We start from the raw sequence: 18,489 nt of genomic DNA, 5'->3' as shown, positions 1-18,489 counted from the left end.
GAGGCTTCACCTGCGTTAATCTCGAAGGCCCCGAGGGGGCGGGGGGGGGTTCCAAAGTTAAAGTCCAATTTTTAGAGCCTTTATTATTATTTAGTTTATCTTCATAATCAAGTTTGTAAATGCCGACGCCGCCGAAGTCAGTGTAGCACGAACAACAGAAGACTCTCCTGTTTGCCCCGAGCCACAGGAGACGGCCGTCGTCCAGTTAGTTCAACTCGTCATTATTCACGTTTCTCTTTTCGTTTTTTTTTTTGCTTCGTCACGTCTGTCAAGCGTTGAGTCAATTTGACTCATTTCCTTCTTCTTCCGTCGAGCTTGTACGCGCGGCAGCTGCAGCCAGAGACGAGAGCAGAGTGGAGCCGTGCAAACAGACGCACACTGGTCGGACTGGTTTCGTCTCCGGCAGGCGGTGTTGGTTAAACAAACCCCTGACAATCCTCCACAGACGCCGAGTCACACGGGACCTGGGAGCCTGTAGAGCGGCGCACACGTTTGTCTTTTCCTCCTTTAGGCTTATTATCCCAGTCGTGTAGATTTTGACAGACATTTTGAGGGCGAGTGAGGGAGTGTTGATGCTACTCACCCGCCACCTTATGCAAATCGTCGGCGGTTTCGGTTTATAACGCCGGGGCCTCTCGTAAAACACAACAACACCAGAGCAGCGTTACTCGATGCCGCCGGCGTTACAAAAAAAAAAACGCCGCAGAGACAAATTTTCGGCGGCGGCTCGGCTGGTCAAACGAGGGGGGGGGGAAGTTTCCATTGCGTGCGTTTCCTCTTTTGTGACGAGTCGCCTCACACACACGCGCGGCACTGATGTAAAGAGATGCAACGAAGCGCGGCTTCTTCAATGTTTGGCGAAAGCCGCGCGGCGACGCTGCGCCCAAGTTAAATACTAAGGGCAAATAAACCCGGGTGAATCTCTGAACTCAGCGGGAAGCTTTGAATCATCTGATAAAAAGAGAAGGTGGAACACACTGTGACATCACTTAGGTTTGGTCGGCTGAACAAAGACATCCAGGCGGGGGGTTGGGGGGGGGGGGGGGGGGGGGGGGGGGGGGGGGGGGGGGCAGATAAATGACAGGCTTATCAGTGTGTCAACACGAGCGCAGCTGGCGGCCGATCATGAAATATATGAGCATGAAATCTGTCAGGCAGGTGACGGCCGACTGGGCCCCGTGTGACGTTGTGACATTGAACGACGTGGGAAAGGTGCAGAACGAGTCGGGCCTGCAGAGGAATGAAGGCTGTTGTTAATGAGTGGCGCAACCCGTCGTTGTGGTTGGACGCCCGACTTGCCGCAAAGGCTTTAAAGCTATGACAGAAATGCAGAAGGTGTGTTGCTGGAGGAGGAAGAGAAGGAACCAGAGGACAGGGCACACACACGCTCTCCGGCTCTCGCACTCCCGCCAGGATCCCTCGAGACGACGGCGACGAGCCCCCCCGCACACCGGCGATGGAACAGGGCAGGTTCACCATCGTCTTCCTGACGCTGGCCGTGATCCTGGACGTCGTCGGCCTGGCGCTCTTCTTCGTGGGGATCTTTGCGCCCCTGACCTTCTGGGACTTCTTCGTGCTCTCCGGGCCGCTGCTCATCTTCCTCAGCCTGGTCTTCTGGATATTCTGGTACCTGGGGAACCTCACCGTGTCCGAGGAGGAGCTCGACCTGCACAAGCCCGACATACTGTGAGTCGCGGCAGAGGCCGAGAGGCCGGACGGCGAGGGACGAGGTGGGGGGGGGGGGCAGCTGAAGAGAGTGAGCGTCGCTGATTCTCTGGGAGCCGTGGAGGTTTTCATGTGATGAACTCAAATCCCAAAAACACGACCCGCTGGAACACATTTGAATAATCCTCGCAGGTTATAAAAGAAAAACTCTATTCCGTCCTTTGGCTTCAGGGTAAAATTAAAAACCAACAACTTGCCACGCTGGTGTATGAACAGCACCGTTGGAGTGGAGCATGCGCGTCTCGGCACTTTCGGCCCGGACGAGGGAACTAAGACAGGAAACTACCTGCACCACGACGTCACCATCGGCCTTATTTGTGTCCTTGTTATCACCTGTGTACATATCGAGGTGTCAACGTGTGTCTGCGTGTTCATGTAGGACAGATGCGATTGTGAAATGAGCAACTACAACTACGCTTTTGAAAAACCAGTTGCCGTCGCCGTGTCCTTTGTTGGCTTTGGGAAAAGCAGCCAAACAGGCAGCGTGAGGTTTTCTGCTCCGAGGGTTAATTCAGTGAGATCCTGCTCCACCCAGAGCGACGGAGCTCGACAACAGGAGTCACCGCCGGGACAAAAGGCACGGCAGAGCCCCGCAGAGAGCAGAGACAAGGGAACATGCTTCCTTCACGGGACAGTGGATCCTCCGAAGGGGTTCGGGCCAATAAGCAGTTTTTCCTTTTCTTTCTTTCTTTCTTTTTTTTTTTTAAAAAACAACCTCACGCACACTTCACGGATTTCACCAGCGAAGAGGGTGAAACCAATACTCGCCCCGACTCCTCCCAGCCCGTAATCGGCACTCAGACGCGGGGAGTGTTATTAATGTGTCCATTCGGTTCCTGCCCCAGAGGAGAGGAGAGGGAGGAAATGGAGGAGAGGTGTAATGGGTCTCTCTCTTACTCCCGGAGAAGAGAAGGAAACCCTGCTGCTCAGAGCCTCACACGAGACACCGCCCTCGCTGTAACACTCAAATCCCCCAGTTGACTTGATGGTAAATGTCATTATGATGTTAATCACAGAGTCCCTCCTGCGAGCGCTGCACAGAAGTACCCCTGTAACAAATACTAATAGTCTTTAAAGATACAGGGTGTAATATTAAGAAGAACCTTTTCACAGTAGTGTAATATATTGTCCATAACTATGTGTTCATATATGTATAATGAGTTAAATATAGTTCCATGAGGTGGACCCGACCTCCGTGTGAGTCTCCATGTTCCTACGTCGTGTTGAATACGGTTGTTGAACTAAACGCTCCGGAATACTTTGCGGAAGAAAAACGGTAGGAACATTTTCCCGCTGAAAAGTTTTTGTGCGATTACTTGGCTAAAGCACAACATTCACTTTTTTATTCTACGAAAAATAAGACAAATTTCCTAGAAATTTTTTTTTTTTGCAGCGTGAGATGCAGATTATGAGAAGTTGTACTTTGACAACATGAGGCTCAAAGGGTCGCTCCGTCCTGACTTTCTCCAACAGAGTGATGCAGCACTGTGAAGCGCACACACACACACACACACACTTACACTCATGTGGGTAATGCTGTGCAGATATTGTGGTTGTAAATCCCAGTCGTGTTGTGGTTTGGAAGAGCTCTGACTAAGAGCTGTTTCCCATCAACTGTGCCACAGGCGGCCGCCGCACTTCCTGGAGACGTAATGGACCGGACTGTCACCAGCAGCACGAAAAACAAAGTGGAACACACACAGAGAGAGAACGATGAGACACACAGATGGATAAATTAATCTTTTTAACATATCTTCATTTCAAAGGCTTTTGATGTTTCAAATCAGGGTTTATTCAATCAGCTGAGATTTGTCACATGAACACAATGTAATGTGTTTAAATGTTTTATCAGATAAACGATTGGGCCCATGTTATGAAGAAGTGTATAAATGCTGCCGTGGGAATAAGAGTCTTGTGTTGTGGCAGGCTATGAAGTGGTGATGCTGCCGCCCGCTGGTGAACACGTGTTCGGCCTAAAAAGCTTAAAAAATGGCCGGCGGCGAGTTCATGATGTCATCTTGGGAGGGTTGTTACGGAGCGTGTCTCCCTCCAGTGGTCGATGAAGTTGAGTGGAGTTTAATCTCTTTACTTCAACAGGAAGAGGGGAAAAAATAAACATAACATCCTGTTTCATGCAGCGTATCATATTTCTCCTTTTGTCTCCGTGGCCTCAATGCACCTTTGTTAAAATTCATATTCTTGTCTATTCGGTGGAAATACATCCATCATCTATCTTAGTTTAAAAAGCCATCACTTGAATTTGACTACATTTCTAATGCGTTTTAGTTACGAGTGCCATGATGCTACAATGACATTTTTGAAGATTATACACATAGATTATCCAGTAAAAAAAGTGAACAATATTTAGTATTTTAATATTGTATTATTTTAACTAAATCTGATCTTTTTATCTCTTTATATGATTTTCATATTTAATATGTATCTTATATGTATATACCAGATTCCATCAATTTCATTTATTTGATTGAGCATGGAAATACCCATTGAGGAAACATTAAATTAGTATGTTTACATTTGAACATTTAAAATATAAAAAATATATATCTTTATATAATTTTTTCAAATATTATTGTTGTTGTTGTTTCCCTAAAAAAAGGAGCGGGCATCTTTAATCCTGCAAGAAATCTTTTACGTTTTTTTAATGTTTTATATTCTAAATCCACGATCATAGTAACCTATGGTATACCCAATAAAACAACAATCAATTAATATTGATTATTGTTATTTAGGGAACAGCAGCAAACCCTCACATGTGCATAGGCACCAAAGACATGTCTTCTTGATAAATATTATTTTTTCCCCTGTATAATTTTATTATTATCGTTGTTTCCAAAAAGAGGAACAGACACAGAAACACAACTTTTCTCTTTTAGATTATATTTTACGTCTCCACTACGTTCGTCCTTTGTCAATAACGATAAATTATCTCTTTTAATTTCTATATGTTATTTATTATTGGTAGGCGTATTTTGATGATTACTTCTCGCGGAGCCTTATGAATGAATGGGATTTCATATATTCGCCTCAGTCATTGTTTGATGATAGTTTTAAATTAAGAAAATGATGAAAATAATAATAATATTTTGGTCGCGCACGCGCGCCGACTTCCCAGCAGGCAGTGGTGTTTACAAACAAGTGTCCTGCAGATGGCGGGGTCACGCACGGCTCAGCGCGACTCCCCCGCGTAAACACGGGTGTGTGTGTGTGTGTGTGTGTGTCGGTTCAAGCTCAGTGACGATGATAATAATCTCAAACATTATAAACCCAACAAGATGCTGCAAAACGGTGGAGCGACGTGTAAAACCGGACATGGATCGTGTAGTGGAGCGGAGGAGCAACGTGCCCCGGTCCCGGTGGTGATCTGCGCGGACGCGGCGCGGGCTACACATCCCCCCGCGAGCTGCTTCAACACACGCATTAGATCTTTATAAAAAAATTCAAAGTCACGATTAGCGGCAGATTATCGCTGATCTTCGGCTGTGAGACAGAAGTGATTATTGGGACCTATTTCGCACGTGTGCGCACGAGCGTCCTTCCTCGATCCGCTCCGCGCTCCTCACCGCTTCTTCCGCGTCGCCGGGCGGCATATGCGAGTATCGCTACACACCAACCAACCTTGAAACGTGTCCTCGACTGCATTCCGACGTGTGATTGGTCGCGGCGTCCGCTTCCTCTGCCCTGATTGGCGGAGGAGCGCTGGTACATACGCGTCCACCCGCCCCCCCCCAGCTCCGTTCGGTTGGCTCGCCCTGCTGCCCTTTCTCTCGGCGGTGGGTCGGAGCCGCTGTCGCCTGCCTCGCATGTTCCCCCCCTCTAAAAAAAAAAATCCTGTTTTGAATTCGATGCCTCTCTTGTAGATTCTCTCCCAGCCACACACCTCTAAAGGGCCGCTAGTCGGTGTCTCATTTACCCCCACCCCCCGTCCCGCAATTCCAGCGTTGAGAGCCCCGAACATGGCCGTGGTGAGCGCATCGTCTGGGCCGGTCGCCCGGCTCGAGGGCCGTGAATTCGAATACATGATGAAGAAGCGCTCGGTGACCGTCGGCCGCAACTCGTCGCAGGGCTCCGTGGACGTGAGCATGGGCCACTCGAGCTTCATCTCGCGCCGGCACCTGGAGGTGTTCACCGCCGGCGACGACGGCGGCGACTTCTACCTGAGGTGTCTCGGCAAAAACGGGGTGTTCGTGGACGGAGTGTTCCTCCGGCGGGGCGCCCCTCCTCTGCAGCTACCGCGAATGTAAGTCCCACCACCACCACCACATGTGGATGCGACGCTAGCAGCTAAAGTTAACAACACCGGGTTAGTTTGTGGCGCTCGGCTAACGGGGTCGAGGGGACCACGTGTTTTAGCATGTTAGCCACACACAAAAAAAAACCCGCATCCTGTTCGCAAAGCCATTTTCTTTGTTGACATTCCTGTTAGCAACAGTGTTAATTAGCCGCCTGCCTTCACCCCCCCTCCTCATCCTCCTCCTCCTGTGGCTAGAACTTAGCATTAGCCACATTCCACAGTGTCTGTGTTTTGGGGGCTAGTTAGCATAAACAACTAAGCTAGCTCCTACAACTTACGAGGGGGATGCTATGTGTTTTATCATTTTTTTCAATTGAATCATATGGAACTCTGGAGTCAGAAAATGTCCCCGTGTCACGTTAATGTAAACACCCCCCCCCCCAGGCATGTGTAAACACGAGAGCTAAGCTAGCGGTTAGCCTCGTAGCATTGTCTGTGTAGTTTGTGAATGGAGCGCTCCTCTCGCTCGACCACTGAACGTAAACAAACCCTGGCCCTGTCCCCGCCCGCCCCGCCGGCTCACAACAACAACACAGCCTGCGGGACCTTTGACCAACAACAACAAGCAGACAAACTTCAGCCGAAGTCAAATTCTGCGTTTTTGTGAGGGAGTCTGGGGTTTGCTGCAGCAAGCCACTGTTTCAACTTGGAGGGTTGTTTACAATGGGTTACAGAGATATTATATTAAACTGCACTGTACTTTACTGTACTACAGTGTAATGTGTGGGGGGGATTTGTAAAGTACTGTTGTACAGTCAGTATGTGCTGCTGGGATATGGATGTAAGGGTCATGTTTTATATATGAAAACAAATACATGATTAAGTGATAATAGGTTGGGTTCTTCTAGTATTAGTGGAATGGTGATGTCATCAACACGAGACAAGGACGGACTTCTGTCGTTGCTGTTTTCTACGGAAGCGCTCAACTGCCACAGTGGAATTTAAAAATATCTCAGGTGTTTCTCGTTATTACAACATATTTTTTCTAGTTATAACTAGAAAGTTTCGCATTAAAACAGGGACATTGTTCTCGTTAAAAACGCGATAACCTTCTCGTTAAAGGTACGTTTTAGGTAGATTTCGTCTTCTTAAGAACGTGCACCATCGCTCCACGTGTCTCTCCGTCCTCAGCCTCCAATTCTCCCAGATGAGACGTAAACAACGCGTTACAGGTCTCGTTTGAACGAGAAAATTATTACGTTTGAGTGAGATCACGTTATTACATGGAACCTTCTCGGAATAACGAGAAACACCTAAGATATTTTTTATTCCACTGTGGGCATTTTACAGATCAAACAATTAAAGCAATCGTCAAAATAAAGTTATTGAAATAAAATGTATCCAGCCCCACCCCAGCTTGTGAAATGCAAGGTTTTGATGCTCTTCCTGAATTTATGTATTTCTATAAATAACAACAACTTTTTTATTTTAACAATAATTTAAAAAGCTATTTGAAGGCATCACATCATGGGTTTCTGACGTCATATAAACTAAATGAGTTATTGCTTCTGCATCTGAGTCATCATTATCAACAATGGAAAAAATACTTTTGGTTTCATTTGTTCACCAGAGACCAGAATGGAAACTAGTATCGGTTGGCAATTCTGTAGATGAAGTTTCGTAAAGAACAAAAACTAAAATAACAAATATAATATGTGGACGTGTGATTTAAACTACGACAGTAAAGAACGAACCTTGAGTTAAACCTACAAAAAAATTGGAGGTTTGATTTCGAACCCTGTCGAAAAAAGAAGCCAAACCAGCTTGTTTTCGTTTATTTGGGATTTTGGCACAAAAAGAAGTGTTTTCCCGATTTATTCACTGAAGTGGCTTTTGTAACGTGGACGAACTTCCAGCCTTGCACTCTCAACTATTGTGCAATCTTTACATGTGAAACCACTTTTTCTTTTGGTGCTGCGCAACAACAAGGGCTTGTTTTGACTTGATGCAATTTCTTCACTTTTTCGTGCACCAAAATAAAAGAATTCTGCAGCTCCACGTTGTTTTTACCCGGATGGTTAAAAATCAAATTCCCAGCCACGTCGTAAACATGCGGTAGTGTAACTACCAAATGCATTTCCTTATGTAGGGCAGCGAGCGGCAGAGTAGTTTCAGGTTCTATGTTATCGATCAGGTCAATAAAGAGCCTTTTTTAATCCGCGGCCGTCTTTTTTTATTTAACGTGCTGCAACCTATGAGCATGAGCACTCACATCTGTACTGTTGTACACTTCAAAGACCTTCAGTGTCGAAATAAAGACGTGTGCCTGTGTGTGTGCGTCCTTGACGGCATGAGAGAACTCGCAGGGCCGCGGCTCGGGGGACAGATCGGTTATATTCCAGGGATTCCTCTGCGCTGATGTAAACAGACGGAGCAACATCTCTCCCTCCCCTTTTCCCCTCGTCGTCTCCCACACCCATAAATTCTCTCCAAACCTGCTGCTCTTCCCTTCTTCTTTTGTATACATTCCTTTTTGTTGTTTTTGCAGCGGGGGCGGGTGAGAGGATGGGGTGAAAGTTTTCAGTTGGGACAGGACCGGTTTGTTGCCACTCGCGCTCACAGCTTAGCAACAGCGTGTTTTTGTGTTGTGGCGTTCAGCGGCCTCGTTATTTGTACAACAGAGAAAATTGGGTTAATGAAGGGGTTTCTATGAGGGAGGGGGAGGGGAGGGGGGTGTCGGCCATTATCAACACACCTTTCTAAAGCACTGAGTCTCAGGCAGACAAGTACAACCATTCAGTTAAGGCTGCAACTTCGATCATTTTCATTATCGATTAACTTGACGATTATTTTCTCGATTAATCAGATCCGTTGTTTGGTTCCTAGATGATGAGAAATGTCGATCGTGTTTCCCAAAATTTAAATATGACATTTTGTTTTGTCCAAACATCAAAGATATTCAGTTTACTGTCACAGAGGAGCAAAGAAACCAGAGAATTTTGACTTTTTCCCAATTAGTTTTTGATAAAAACTAAGTAGAAACAGTGGAAAGAACAAAGTAGTTGTATTTAGTTAGTAGTCGATTACTAATCGATTTGCTGTTGCAGCTCTAATTTCTGAAGCTTGATATTCCCCCAAAGTTTTCCGAAAGCGTTTAACAGGCCGTCTGTCAGAGTTTCTGAAACGCAGCGAAGAAACTCAAAAGGAGCAGTGTTGTTTTTGATATTTTTATAATTCATGGGTATATTTAGACATCACCGTCCCCACTCTGTCAGTCACACGCGGTCTCTGTTGTTATTTAAGGCTCGTGTGTGTATAGAACTTTAAAGGATCCCTCTGATGATCCCTCTATCCTTCGTGAAAGGCTGCGCGCAGGGCACATGCATAATGAACGCGTCTCCCGATCAACCCCGTTTCACAGTCTCCTCATGAGAGATAATTTGAGATGTTAAGCGTTCGGGGGTCTACAGTTCTCTCAGCAGGTGCCAGGAGCTGTGAGAGGCTGGCAGAGGAATCTGCAGAGCCTGGCCACTCTGTGGGGAAATGAAAAAACAATGTGAGCCCCACAGTCAGATTCCTAACGACTTCCTTCTGTTCACCGGTATCGGATATAAAGATTTAAGCAGTTTCCTCTTCATCCCTCCTAATGCGAAGTATCTTGTTCTTATTGCAAGAGATCCACCCTGCTCAGTTTCTTTTGGCAACGTTCTCACATTCCTGAGTCCATTTTAAGAGTCGGTTGTACTCTTTTTAAAATTCCTCTGGATCCCAAAGTGAAAGGAGACATTTCTCCAGCTGTCTTACAAACGTCAGGGAAAATATTATTTGCACTTACTTATTTATACCTGTTGCATCAAATTGAACAGATTTTCCTGTTGGTTCAAGACAGTGAGTGAAGTCGGCCAACTGACGTCGTCACCGCAACTTTATCGGAGCAATTTTTTGCATCTACAACATTGAAACAATTGTTCCTGCGTTGTAAATATCAGTGCAGTCACTTAGTAATATAACTTATCACATATGTCGTCATGTCTTGCCCAAGCACACAACGGCGTGCAGTGTCGGTTGGGAAGCTGGGATCGCGGCAGACTTCCTGAGCCAAAGCCGGCCAATTTCACTGTAGAGAGAGAGTTGCCACCACGTGCGCTGGTGTTTACGTTGCCTGTTAAGCAGCGCAACTATTCCGATAAACTGCCCGGGAGTGTTGTGATCTGGTTCGGGTAGGTTCTAGGCCGCCTAGGCACCGGAATGTGGGCAACCTACACTTAATAATAACGACAGAGGTAGAGATTTTATTAACAACGCCTCTTATATTTAACGGTCTTAATTTAGGGCCTGTCCTCCTCTGAGGCAACCGGTCCCTTTGTAAAAACAACAGGCACATATTCCAGTTCTCTGCTGTGTTTAAATGCTTCATCAAGTCGTCACATCGATGTATAACTTCAATGAACTCACACATTGTCACGGGCAGAGAATCAGACTGTTGTTCTACCCCAGCAGAGCTTTCAAGTATACACAGACTTAAATTTTCCCCTTTTTTAAAATGCCGCTCCTGGAGATGAGCTCTGCGAGCTGCAGGTCACGGAGGGTTCTTTTTTCTGATTTTGTGTCTTGTCTTCTCTGTTTTCTGCAGGTGCACGTTCAGGTTCCCCAGCACAAACATCAAGATCACGTTCACTGCCCTGTCCAGCGGGAAGAAGGTGAAGCGCGAGGCCCCCGAGTCCCCGGTGAAGCCGGCGCAGCCGCACATCTCCCCGCTGACTATCAACATTCCAGATAACATCGCTCACCTGATGAGCCCGCTGCCGTCGCCCACCGGCACCATCAGGTACCGGACACGATGCATTCACTGACCCCGCAGCACAATATTCAACCGCCACTGCGATCATTTCACCTACATCGTGTCTGGACGTGAGCCACCTAGATGGGTCGTGGTCACGCTCTAGTAATATTTTGCATTATTGGCACCTTATGCGGCAGAGTTCATATAAATAAGTTTGGTCGTCACTTTAGCCTGCAACGACAACAAACCCCTAATGGGATTGAACATAAACACAGCATTTTAAACGCTTTAGAAGTGTAAAATCAAAAAGATTCTTGAGACGTTACGTCGTTGCTGTGTCCACCATCTTCAGAATTCCAGGGGAGACGTGATGACCTCATTCTTATCTCACATAGAGCGTTAATAAAGATGGACGACATGACAGCTACCCATCACTTGATTCGCCCCCTGGTGGCTGGCGGCAGTGTAGGTCATAAACCCCGCCTCCTGTTTTTTTATCGAATGGGACACAAACAAACGACCCCCAAATTCCCCCCCAGATCACGATCACCGCTGCGCAGACTCTCGCTCCAGATGATGGCGGCGGCGCCCGTAACCGAAATATTTTTCGCTTCATTTTTTAACACTGGGAGGAAGTAGAGACGTGTCTTCCATCTTTATATACCATCTATGATCAACTACAGCAAATAATTATTACACTTTCCCATGAATTTATGAAGAATCAAGCTGTGTTTGATCAGGTTGGACGTAGGCTTCACTCTATCGTAGTTGTCAATAAACTAAAATGTCAAAATCTGGAAAACCTAAGACTTGCCCCCCGAATGGCTCTTTCAGTTCAGAGTCTGAATTCAGCTTGTCCGTCTGTTGCTGCCATAAGCCCAGAGTTCTCCAGTTCTCTTCGAGGTGACCTTAAGTCAGCTGATGACCTTGTCCTGGCCCCCTGTACGCTGATCAGCTTAGGCTTAGGTCACTGACTGCAGGGCTCAAGAGAGGGGAGGCGCCGCTGCCACCGCCGCCATCCCCAGGCTCTTAAGACCCTCTCGACCAGATGGCTACAAACCAACCAGGTCTCCTCTTTCACACGAGTCTCCACTTCTGTAATGTGAAATGATCGAATGTCTCGTCCTGTATACAAACAAACAGTGGGAGGGGATAAAGAGGGGGCGGCAGGTGTCGCACCTCATAAGAATCCCGAGCTGCTTCCTCTCTCTCCGTTTTTTTTGTTTGTTTTGACAACAAGTCTCCTCAGAACCCAAACTGATATTTTAAATCTGGGAATGTGGCTAATAAACTATAAGTTTAGATTATCTGCAGCAGCACAGACAGTGACCCTGCTCCTTTGTAGGATCTTCCAGGCTCATTGATGGTCTTTTATTCAGTATGAATGATATTTACAGTCGTTGGCGTCGATGTTCTTGTTGTTTCCCCGCAGCGCTGCTAACTCCTGCCCCTCCAGCCCGCGGGGCGCCGGCTCCTCCGGCTACAGGATGGGCGGTCGCATGGTCAGCTCCGCAGAGCTGCAGCTCATGAACGACAACTCGCAGCCCGAGAACGACAAAGACGCCTCTGGAGGGGACAGTCCCAAGGTGAGATTAAATCCCCCAGAAGTCCCAGAGAATCCCACGACAGCTTCCCCCCGGTTGCGCTTAACACGTCATCGCTTATTTCACCGTAGAGCCTGATGTCAGTTGAGCTCCCCCGTCGTCGCTGCTCTTCACTATGTCTCTGAAGATTGTAGTTCATAGATTATAACAATATTACAGACACAGTAGCTCAGTCTGAGGTTTGATCACACTCATCAGTTCCTTGAAAAGGAACTTAAATGTTCCTTCAGACTTGTTCAGCTGCGTTTCACACGGGAGGATTTGATACAACAAGCGGTCCCACTCCCGTCCAGCAGGTGGCAGTAACGCTGCTTATAAACTTTTAAAAATAGAGGCTGAAAAGAAATCCTGGAAATCTTGAATTATGTTTGATTAAAGGAATAAAAAAACACATTTAATTTGTATTAGATGACTTTTTTTGAAATGTGCAATTTCTGCCTCTGCTCCCGCAGGACGACTCCAAACCTCCGTACTCCTATGCACAGCTGATCGTCCAGGCCATCACACTGGCGCAGGACAAGCAGCTCACCCTCAACGGAATCTACAATCACATCACCAAGAACTACCCGTACTACAGGACCGCAGACAAGGGCTGGCAGGTGAGTTCACCCCCCCCCCCCCCCCCCCAGCAAACTCAAAAATCAACATTCACAGATCGCCTCACCGTTTTTTCTCCCTTATTCTCTCGTTTGCAGAACTCAATCCGTCACAATCTGTCCCTGAACCGCTACTTCATCAAAGTGGCGCGGTCGCAGGAGGAACCGGGCAAAGGCTCGTTCTGGAGGATAGACCCGTCCTCGGAGGGCAAGCTCATCGAGCAGGCCTTCAGGAAACGAAGGCCCCGGGGCGTCCCCTGCTTCAGGACCCCACACGGACCCCTCTCCTCCAGGTGGGGCTCCATCCTCCAACTACTGATACGTCAGCCGTCAAAGCTAGATTTAATTTTAAACATCCTTTTGTCCCTCAGGAGTGCACCGGTGTCTCCCAATCATTCGGGGGTGCTCTCCGCTCACTCCAGCGGCGTCCAGACCCCCGACAGCCTATCACGAGAGGGCTCCCCGGTTCCCCTGGAGCTGGAACAGGCCACCCCGGCGCCCGCCCCGCTGCCCTCTGCCACAATCCAGCCCAAACTGGCCGTCATCCAGGAAGCACGCTTTGCACAAAACACACCAGGTAGATGAGTTTTAACATGGACGTCTGATTGTTTGTTTTCTGTGAATGTTTGACTCCGGTGTACGTCCCGTTTCTTATGTCCTATGTTGTCGTCTGTGTTGACTCGCTCAGAGGAGAAAATGTTTGACCGCGGTTTCCATTAAACGACATATCGTTATCGGCTGTTATGTTTAGAGCCCAGACGATATTATCGGCAAACAGATATGAGCCTTTAAATGTGCATATACGTTTTTACATTTTAGGTAAAATAAATGTTTATTTTTGTTAATTCAACTTCTATTTATTTGGTTGAATTTGTCATTTTTTTAAATGACAAATAAATAAAATATCAATACATTTCTTTGTCTTTGGGGTTTAATAATGACATCTTAGGAATCATTGACAGATTTTTTTTTAAATATATATAAAAAATTAACTGTCCCGAAACAAACAAGATTTCGTGTGTTGTTCCCTCCATCACGTGACCTGTTGAACTGCTTTATTAATAACTATGTTTCCATCTAACTGTTGAGGTAATTTTAAAGTTCGCAAAAAAGAAAATTCATCAACTCGAGCAGTTTGGTCAGAAGGTGGCGCTATAGGCTGTGGAGGCCCCGACCGTAACTCGGCTGTAATAAGTAAAAAAAAAAAAAAGGGTGCAAACTGTGAACAAAAAAACAGTCGCCCACACGACGACATGCTGTCTGCTCCGCAACTTGGAGAGAGATGTTTGCAGGAGTTGCTTTCAACTGAGCAACTTATTTGTCATAGTCCAACATGGCCGTCATGAACGATCAACTACGTCCGAATTTGTATTCATCGCATTTTACACATCACGCTTTTTTTTTTAAGAATTAGAGGAAGTTTGACCAAATCTACTTTTTCGAACGCCATGTTTCAAAATGCAAATGAAAAGAAGGTTAATGGAAACGAAGCTCCTGTCAAAACTGTGTTACACAAAGCTTTTGAAAACCTTCTGAAACGATTCCTCTCTCTCTCTATATTTTTATTTCTATGTTTAAGACTTTTATTTATCGCTGCCGATGTCCCGACCAAGTCTCACACTGAACCGTCCCGTTGCAGGCACGCCTGTCAGCAACCAGCCGGTCCTCATCGCGGTCCAGCGCCAGTTACCTCAGACCATGAAGCCTGTGACCTACACCATGGCCTCGCCGGTGAGCACCAGCTCCTCCCAGCCCGCCATCCAGACGGTCCACGTCCTGCAGCAGATTCCCGCCGGCCACCACCTGAGCGCCTCCGTCATCGCCCAGCCCGCCGCCATCATCAAGAGCGAGCCGAAGGAGAACGGAGACCACGCGGGGGTCAAAGGTGAGTTATAATGGCATGTCTTTTTCGTAAGCGCTCTATATTTGGTTGTATTAGTTTTATCTGCCCGGCGCTGATTTTCCGTCCTTCTTCTCTTCCTCCTCAGTCAAAGTGGAGTCGGTTCCCACCATCGCCTCTATAGGCGGCTCCGGTCGCATCATCCAGAGCACGCAGTCGGCCACGCCTCTGCAGACGGTCACTATAGTGACGCAGGCGCCCATTGGTCAGCACCAGCTGCCCGTCAAGGCCATCACACAGAACGGCACCCACAGCTTCACCACGGCCCTGCAGGGCCCGGCCAGCGCAGGTGAGACACTTATGTAGAAACATGTCTTGACAACATTATACAAGGCTTGTTCCTACGCAGTCTGGAAGAGTATGGAATTTGGTTTTAGTCATTTCCAGGTCTAGATAAGTCTGGAAATAAGAAAGAAGTAAATCCAAAGATTTTAGAATAATAAACGATCCGTCTCAATCACTCTTAGTGAAACATTTTCCAACAGTCAGTGATAATTGTCGCCATGGCAACACACTCTGTACCTGTCACAATTGTATTTACAGAGACGCAGTTCACATGTGACTGACCGGCGGAAAGATAAAGTAGTTCCTATCAAACGTTATTCAAATAATCCTGGTGACAGTTAGTTATTTTGTATTTGTATTTCTTCGATTTATGTTCTTCTGCCTCCAGAGGAAAAAAAAACTGTCTTCATGATCCTGAACCACACGTGTTGGTTAACCAAACCATTTCCTGTTTCGTCTTCCTCCCCGTTCAGCTCCCGCCGTGGCGAGCCCCCTCCACCTGCTGGCGGACCACGCCTCCGCCTCCGCCTCCCTCCCCACCAAGCGTCAGAACGGGGACCAGCTGGCCGGCGAGCAGCCGGACGCCAAACGCGTCAGATCGGAGGGCGAGGCCGTCGTGGCGGACTCCGACTCGTTGCCGTCGGCAGCTAACGACCACAGCGGCCACCTCAACTAGTCTGCGGCAACCACACGACCCCACCCCCCTCCTCCACCGCCACTGTCTCCTCCCCCTTCCTCTCTCGTCCCCCGTCGTTGGTTTTGTTCCTCCCTCTTCGACCGCTGACTCCAGAGGTGCCAAACAAAGACGGAGAGGATTTTTCTTTTTTAATTTTTCAGTTATGTTCTGGAGCATCGAAAAGAAAAACACACAAAAAATCTAAGTCCACCCTCGAGGAACATAGGCACGTGGGTTGAGAACAAAATAATAAAAAAGAAACGGGACGAAGATGAACTCCAAGGTGATCCACCGCCGCCGAAACAGATGAGTGACTGAAACACCCGAGACCACAGGAAGCCTTAACAACAACCGAGCGTCGGGGCCGGACGCCATCTTTCTGTCGCATCATCTACCTCGGAGCAGATCGGAGCCTCCGGCAGCCAGCAGACGAGACACACCCTCCCCCTCCCCTCCGGTCCGACCGACCGAGCGAGCCACAAGCTTTTTACGGTTTAACGATTATTAACAGATGAAACTAACGGTCGTTCAGAAAGGGATCAAACTCGGAGCCAATGTTTTTCCTGAGAACTCTTGGCAGCTAAAGCCGCTTACACAATACTGACCTCCTCTGTCGCAGCTGGACGTAGACGATGCAGTATTCAGTTGTTTCCGGGGAAAAAAAGAAGAAGAAAAAAAACAGTGGAGCATATAGGAATTTTTTTTAAATGTATTTTCACCTGCCTAGATATAAGTAATAATTTAATTAAAAAAAAGGAAGAGTACGAGACTTCGAGGTTGGGGACATTTCCGTAAACTAAGTTAGAATCTCACTTCTTCTTCTTCTTCTTCTGTTGTTGTTTTTTTTATTATTATTATTATTATTATTTTTACGTGGACTTGTCCTCCCCCTTGTTTTTTTTTCCGTTCAGTGAAACGGTTGTTATTGTTTTCGTAAATATTTCTCCCTCCTCCTCCTCCGTTCTGACATATCCGTATCCGTGTACCTACATATTTTTTAATACTTGCACAGGTAACCGATATAAGCATATGAACATATGAAATCTCCATGTGTCGTTCCAGATGTCGAACCTTTGTATGTGTCCGACAGAGAAGCTGTGAAACTGTTAAAGTTGAACAGAGGAAAAAGAAAAGAGAAAAAAAAAACCAAACCAAACCTGCACTTGATGAACTGTTTGTGTTTTTCTAATTCTCTTTGTTTTGTTTTCCTCCTCTTCCTCCTCCTCCTCTTCCTCTCCATCAATCCATCCGCCCACCAACCCCTCGTTTTCTTTTGCTTGATTACTTCACTCTGCTCCGGCGACCTGGCGAGTCGGTTCTTCTGATTGTACACGTTTCAAACATTAGTCAAAAGAAAAAAAATTATGTTTGTTCTGCTTCAGTGGAGAATTTTTTTTTAAATAAATTAATTTAAAGCCCATTTCTGCGTCTTGTGCTTCAGTCGTGTTTTTTATTATTATTATTTTTTTTTAATTGAACTATTGACGCCGGCTGCAGTTCCACTTGTTCTCCTCTGAGGGGCAGTAGAGGGCCGATGTTCTGCTGTCAGCTGGTTAATAAAAGTAGCAGATTAACTTTGTCCTTTAACACAAGATGGCTGCTCTTTAACAACACAACAACGCTGTAACACATTAATTCAACTTTAATCCATTTTCATACAAATGTCGTCTTTTATTCTGTAATTTTTTTACTTTTGTGTCTGGAGAAAACAATGCACCTTTTTTTTAATTTAAGCTTTTTACTCTCATCTAATATAATTAAACCATTCAACAATGCACGGGAGTATTTGAAAGAACATGTTCATTAAATCTTCAGAGACGTTTGCAAAAACCAAGAGTTTATATACATATATATATATATATATATATATATATATATATACATATAAAAATGAAGCATTGAATACTTCCGGGGTCACTTCAAGATTTAGGAAACTTCCAAAGCAAAATTTTTTGTCTCCTTAAATTTTCCGTCGGCAACTCGCCTGTTTTGCTTCTGTTTTTTTGCGTGAAATTATTTATTTATTTATTTCAAAGAAGGAGAAGAATGTTTCTCCTCCACCATATGGCGCTGGTGATATTCTCACAAGATGTCAAGACGCTGCGACGGACGAGTTCGGTGGGTTGATGTCGAGTCTCCGTCTTCTCGCTCCAGACCCCACACACACACACACACACACCTGCTGGCAGACTCCAGAGGAAGGAGACGGAGAGCGTCACGAACACGTGTGTGTGTCGTCGCCTCCGCTGCTGCTCGGTTGTGTAGGTGGACTCTCTCCATAGAAACCAGGAGCTCGCTGCCACAGAACTGTGCTGAGAGTTGAGACTCTGGAAGGCCCAGAGAAAAAAATAGTTGAAGTTGTTCGAGAGAAAACAGAGATCTGAAACTGAGGCCCGGCAACTTTAATTAGCTTGTGTCTCAGGTCACGAGGTCATGATCAGCTTGTGTTCCCAGACGGAAACAAACTATTCCAGGACTCTTTAATCCTCTCGGAATATCCTGCTCCACAGGGAAGCGTCACATCGTGGGCAATGCGCTGGGTGACGTGGACGTGGGTGCGTTTGTTATTTCCAAAGACATTTCGTAAGAAAGCACAGATCAGCGGCCGTGTATAATCCAGCGTCTCCACGTGGGCTTTTCCTCTTGTGGTGCGGCTATTTTCAGACAC

The 18,489-nt window shown here is 46.5% G+C and overlaps 1 protein-coding gene across 2 annotated transcripts; it reads left to right on the top strand.

The window, feature by feature from the left end:
* The first annotated feature begins 5,481 nt into the window (after positions 1–5,481).
* LOC118288755 (forkhead box protein K2) lies at positions 5,482–17,241 on the top strand. 2 transcript variants are annotated; one of them, XM_035615222.2, is made up of 9 exons: positions 5,482–5,983; positions 10,611–10,805; positions 12,193–12,346; positions 12,817–12,963; positions 13,060–13,253; positions 13,332–13,537; positions 14,540–14,845; positions 14,949–15,149; positions 15,619–17,241. In XM_035615222.2, exons 1-9 carry the CDS (start codon positions 5,700–5,702, stop codon positions 15,819–15,821), a joined length of 1,890 nt encoding a protein of 629 aa, XP_035471115.1. In that variant the 5' UTR covers positions 5,482–5,699; the 3' UTR covers positions 15,822–17,241. The 2 variants fall into 2 exon arrangements, with proteins under 2 accessions (XP_035471115.1, XP_035471116.1); XM_035615223.2 differs by having other exon boundaries at positions 5,484–5,983; positions 14,600–14,845.
* The last annotated feature ends 1,248 nt before the right edge of the window (positions 17,242–18,489 follow it).

Source organism: Scophthalmus maximus, chromosome 17 (assembly GCF_022379125.1).
Source record: "Scophthalmus maximus strain ysfricsl-2021 chromosome 17, ASM2237912v1, whole genome shotgun sequence".
Classification (NCBI taxonomy): Eukaryota; Metazoa; Chordata; class Actinopteri; order Pleuronectiformes; family Scophthalmidae; genus Scophthalmus; species Scophthalmus maximus.
This window is presented reverse-complemented; position numbering and strand designations above follow the sequence as displayed.

Excerpts from the sequence above, each read along its gene's own strand:
- LOC118288755 (XM_035615222.2), top strand. The coding sequence starts at position 5,700 with ATGGCCGTGGTGAGCGCATCGTCTGGGCCGGTCGCCCGGCTCGAGGGC. Across the intron at positions 12,964-13,059 it reads CCGCAGACAAGGGCTGGCAG|AACTCAATCCGTCACAATCT; the intron begins GTGAGTTCACCC and ends TCTCGTTTGCAG. Across the intron at positions 14,846-14,948 it reads AGACCACGCGGGGGTCAAAG|TCAAAGTGGAGTCGGTTCCC; the intron begins GTGAGTTATAAT and ends CTTCCTCCTCAG.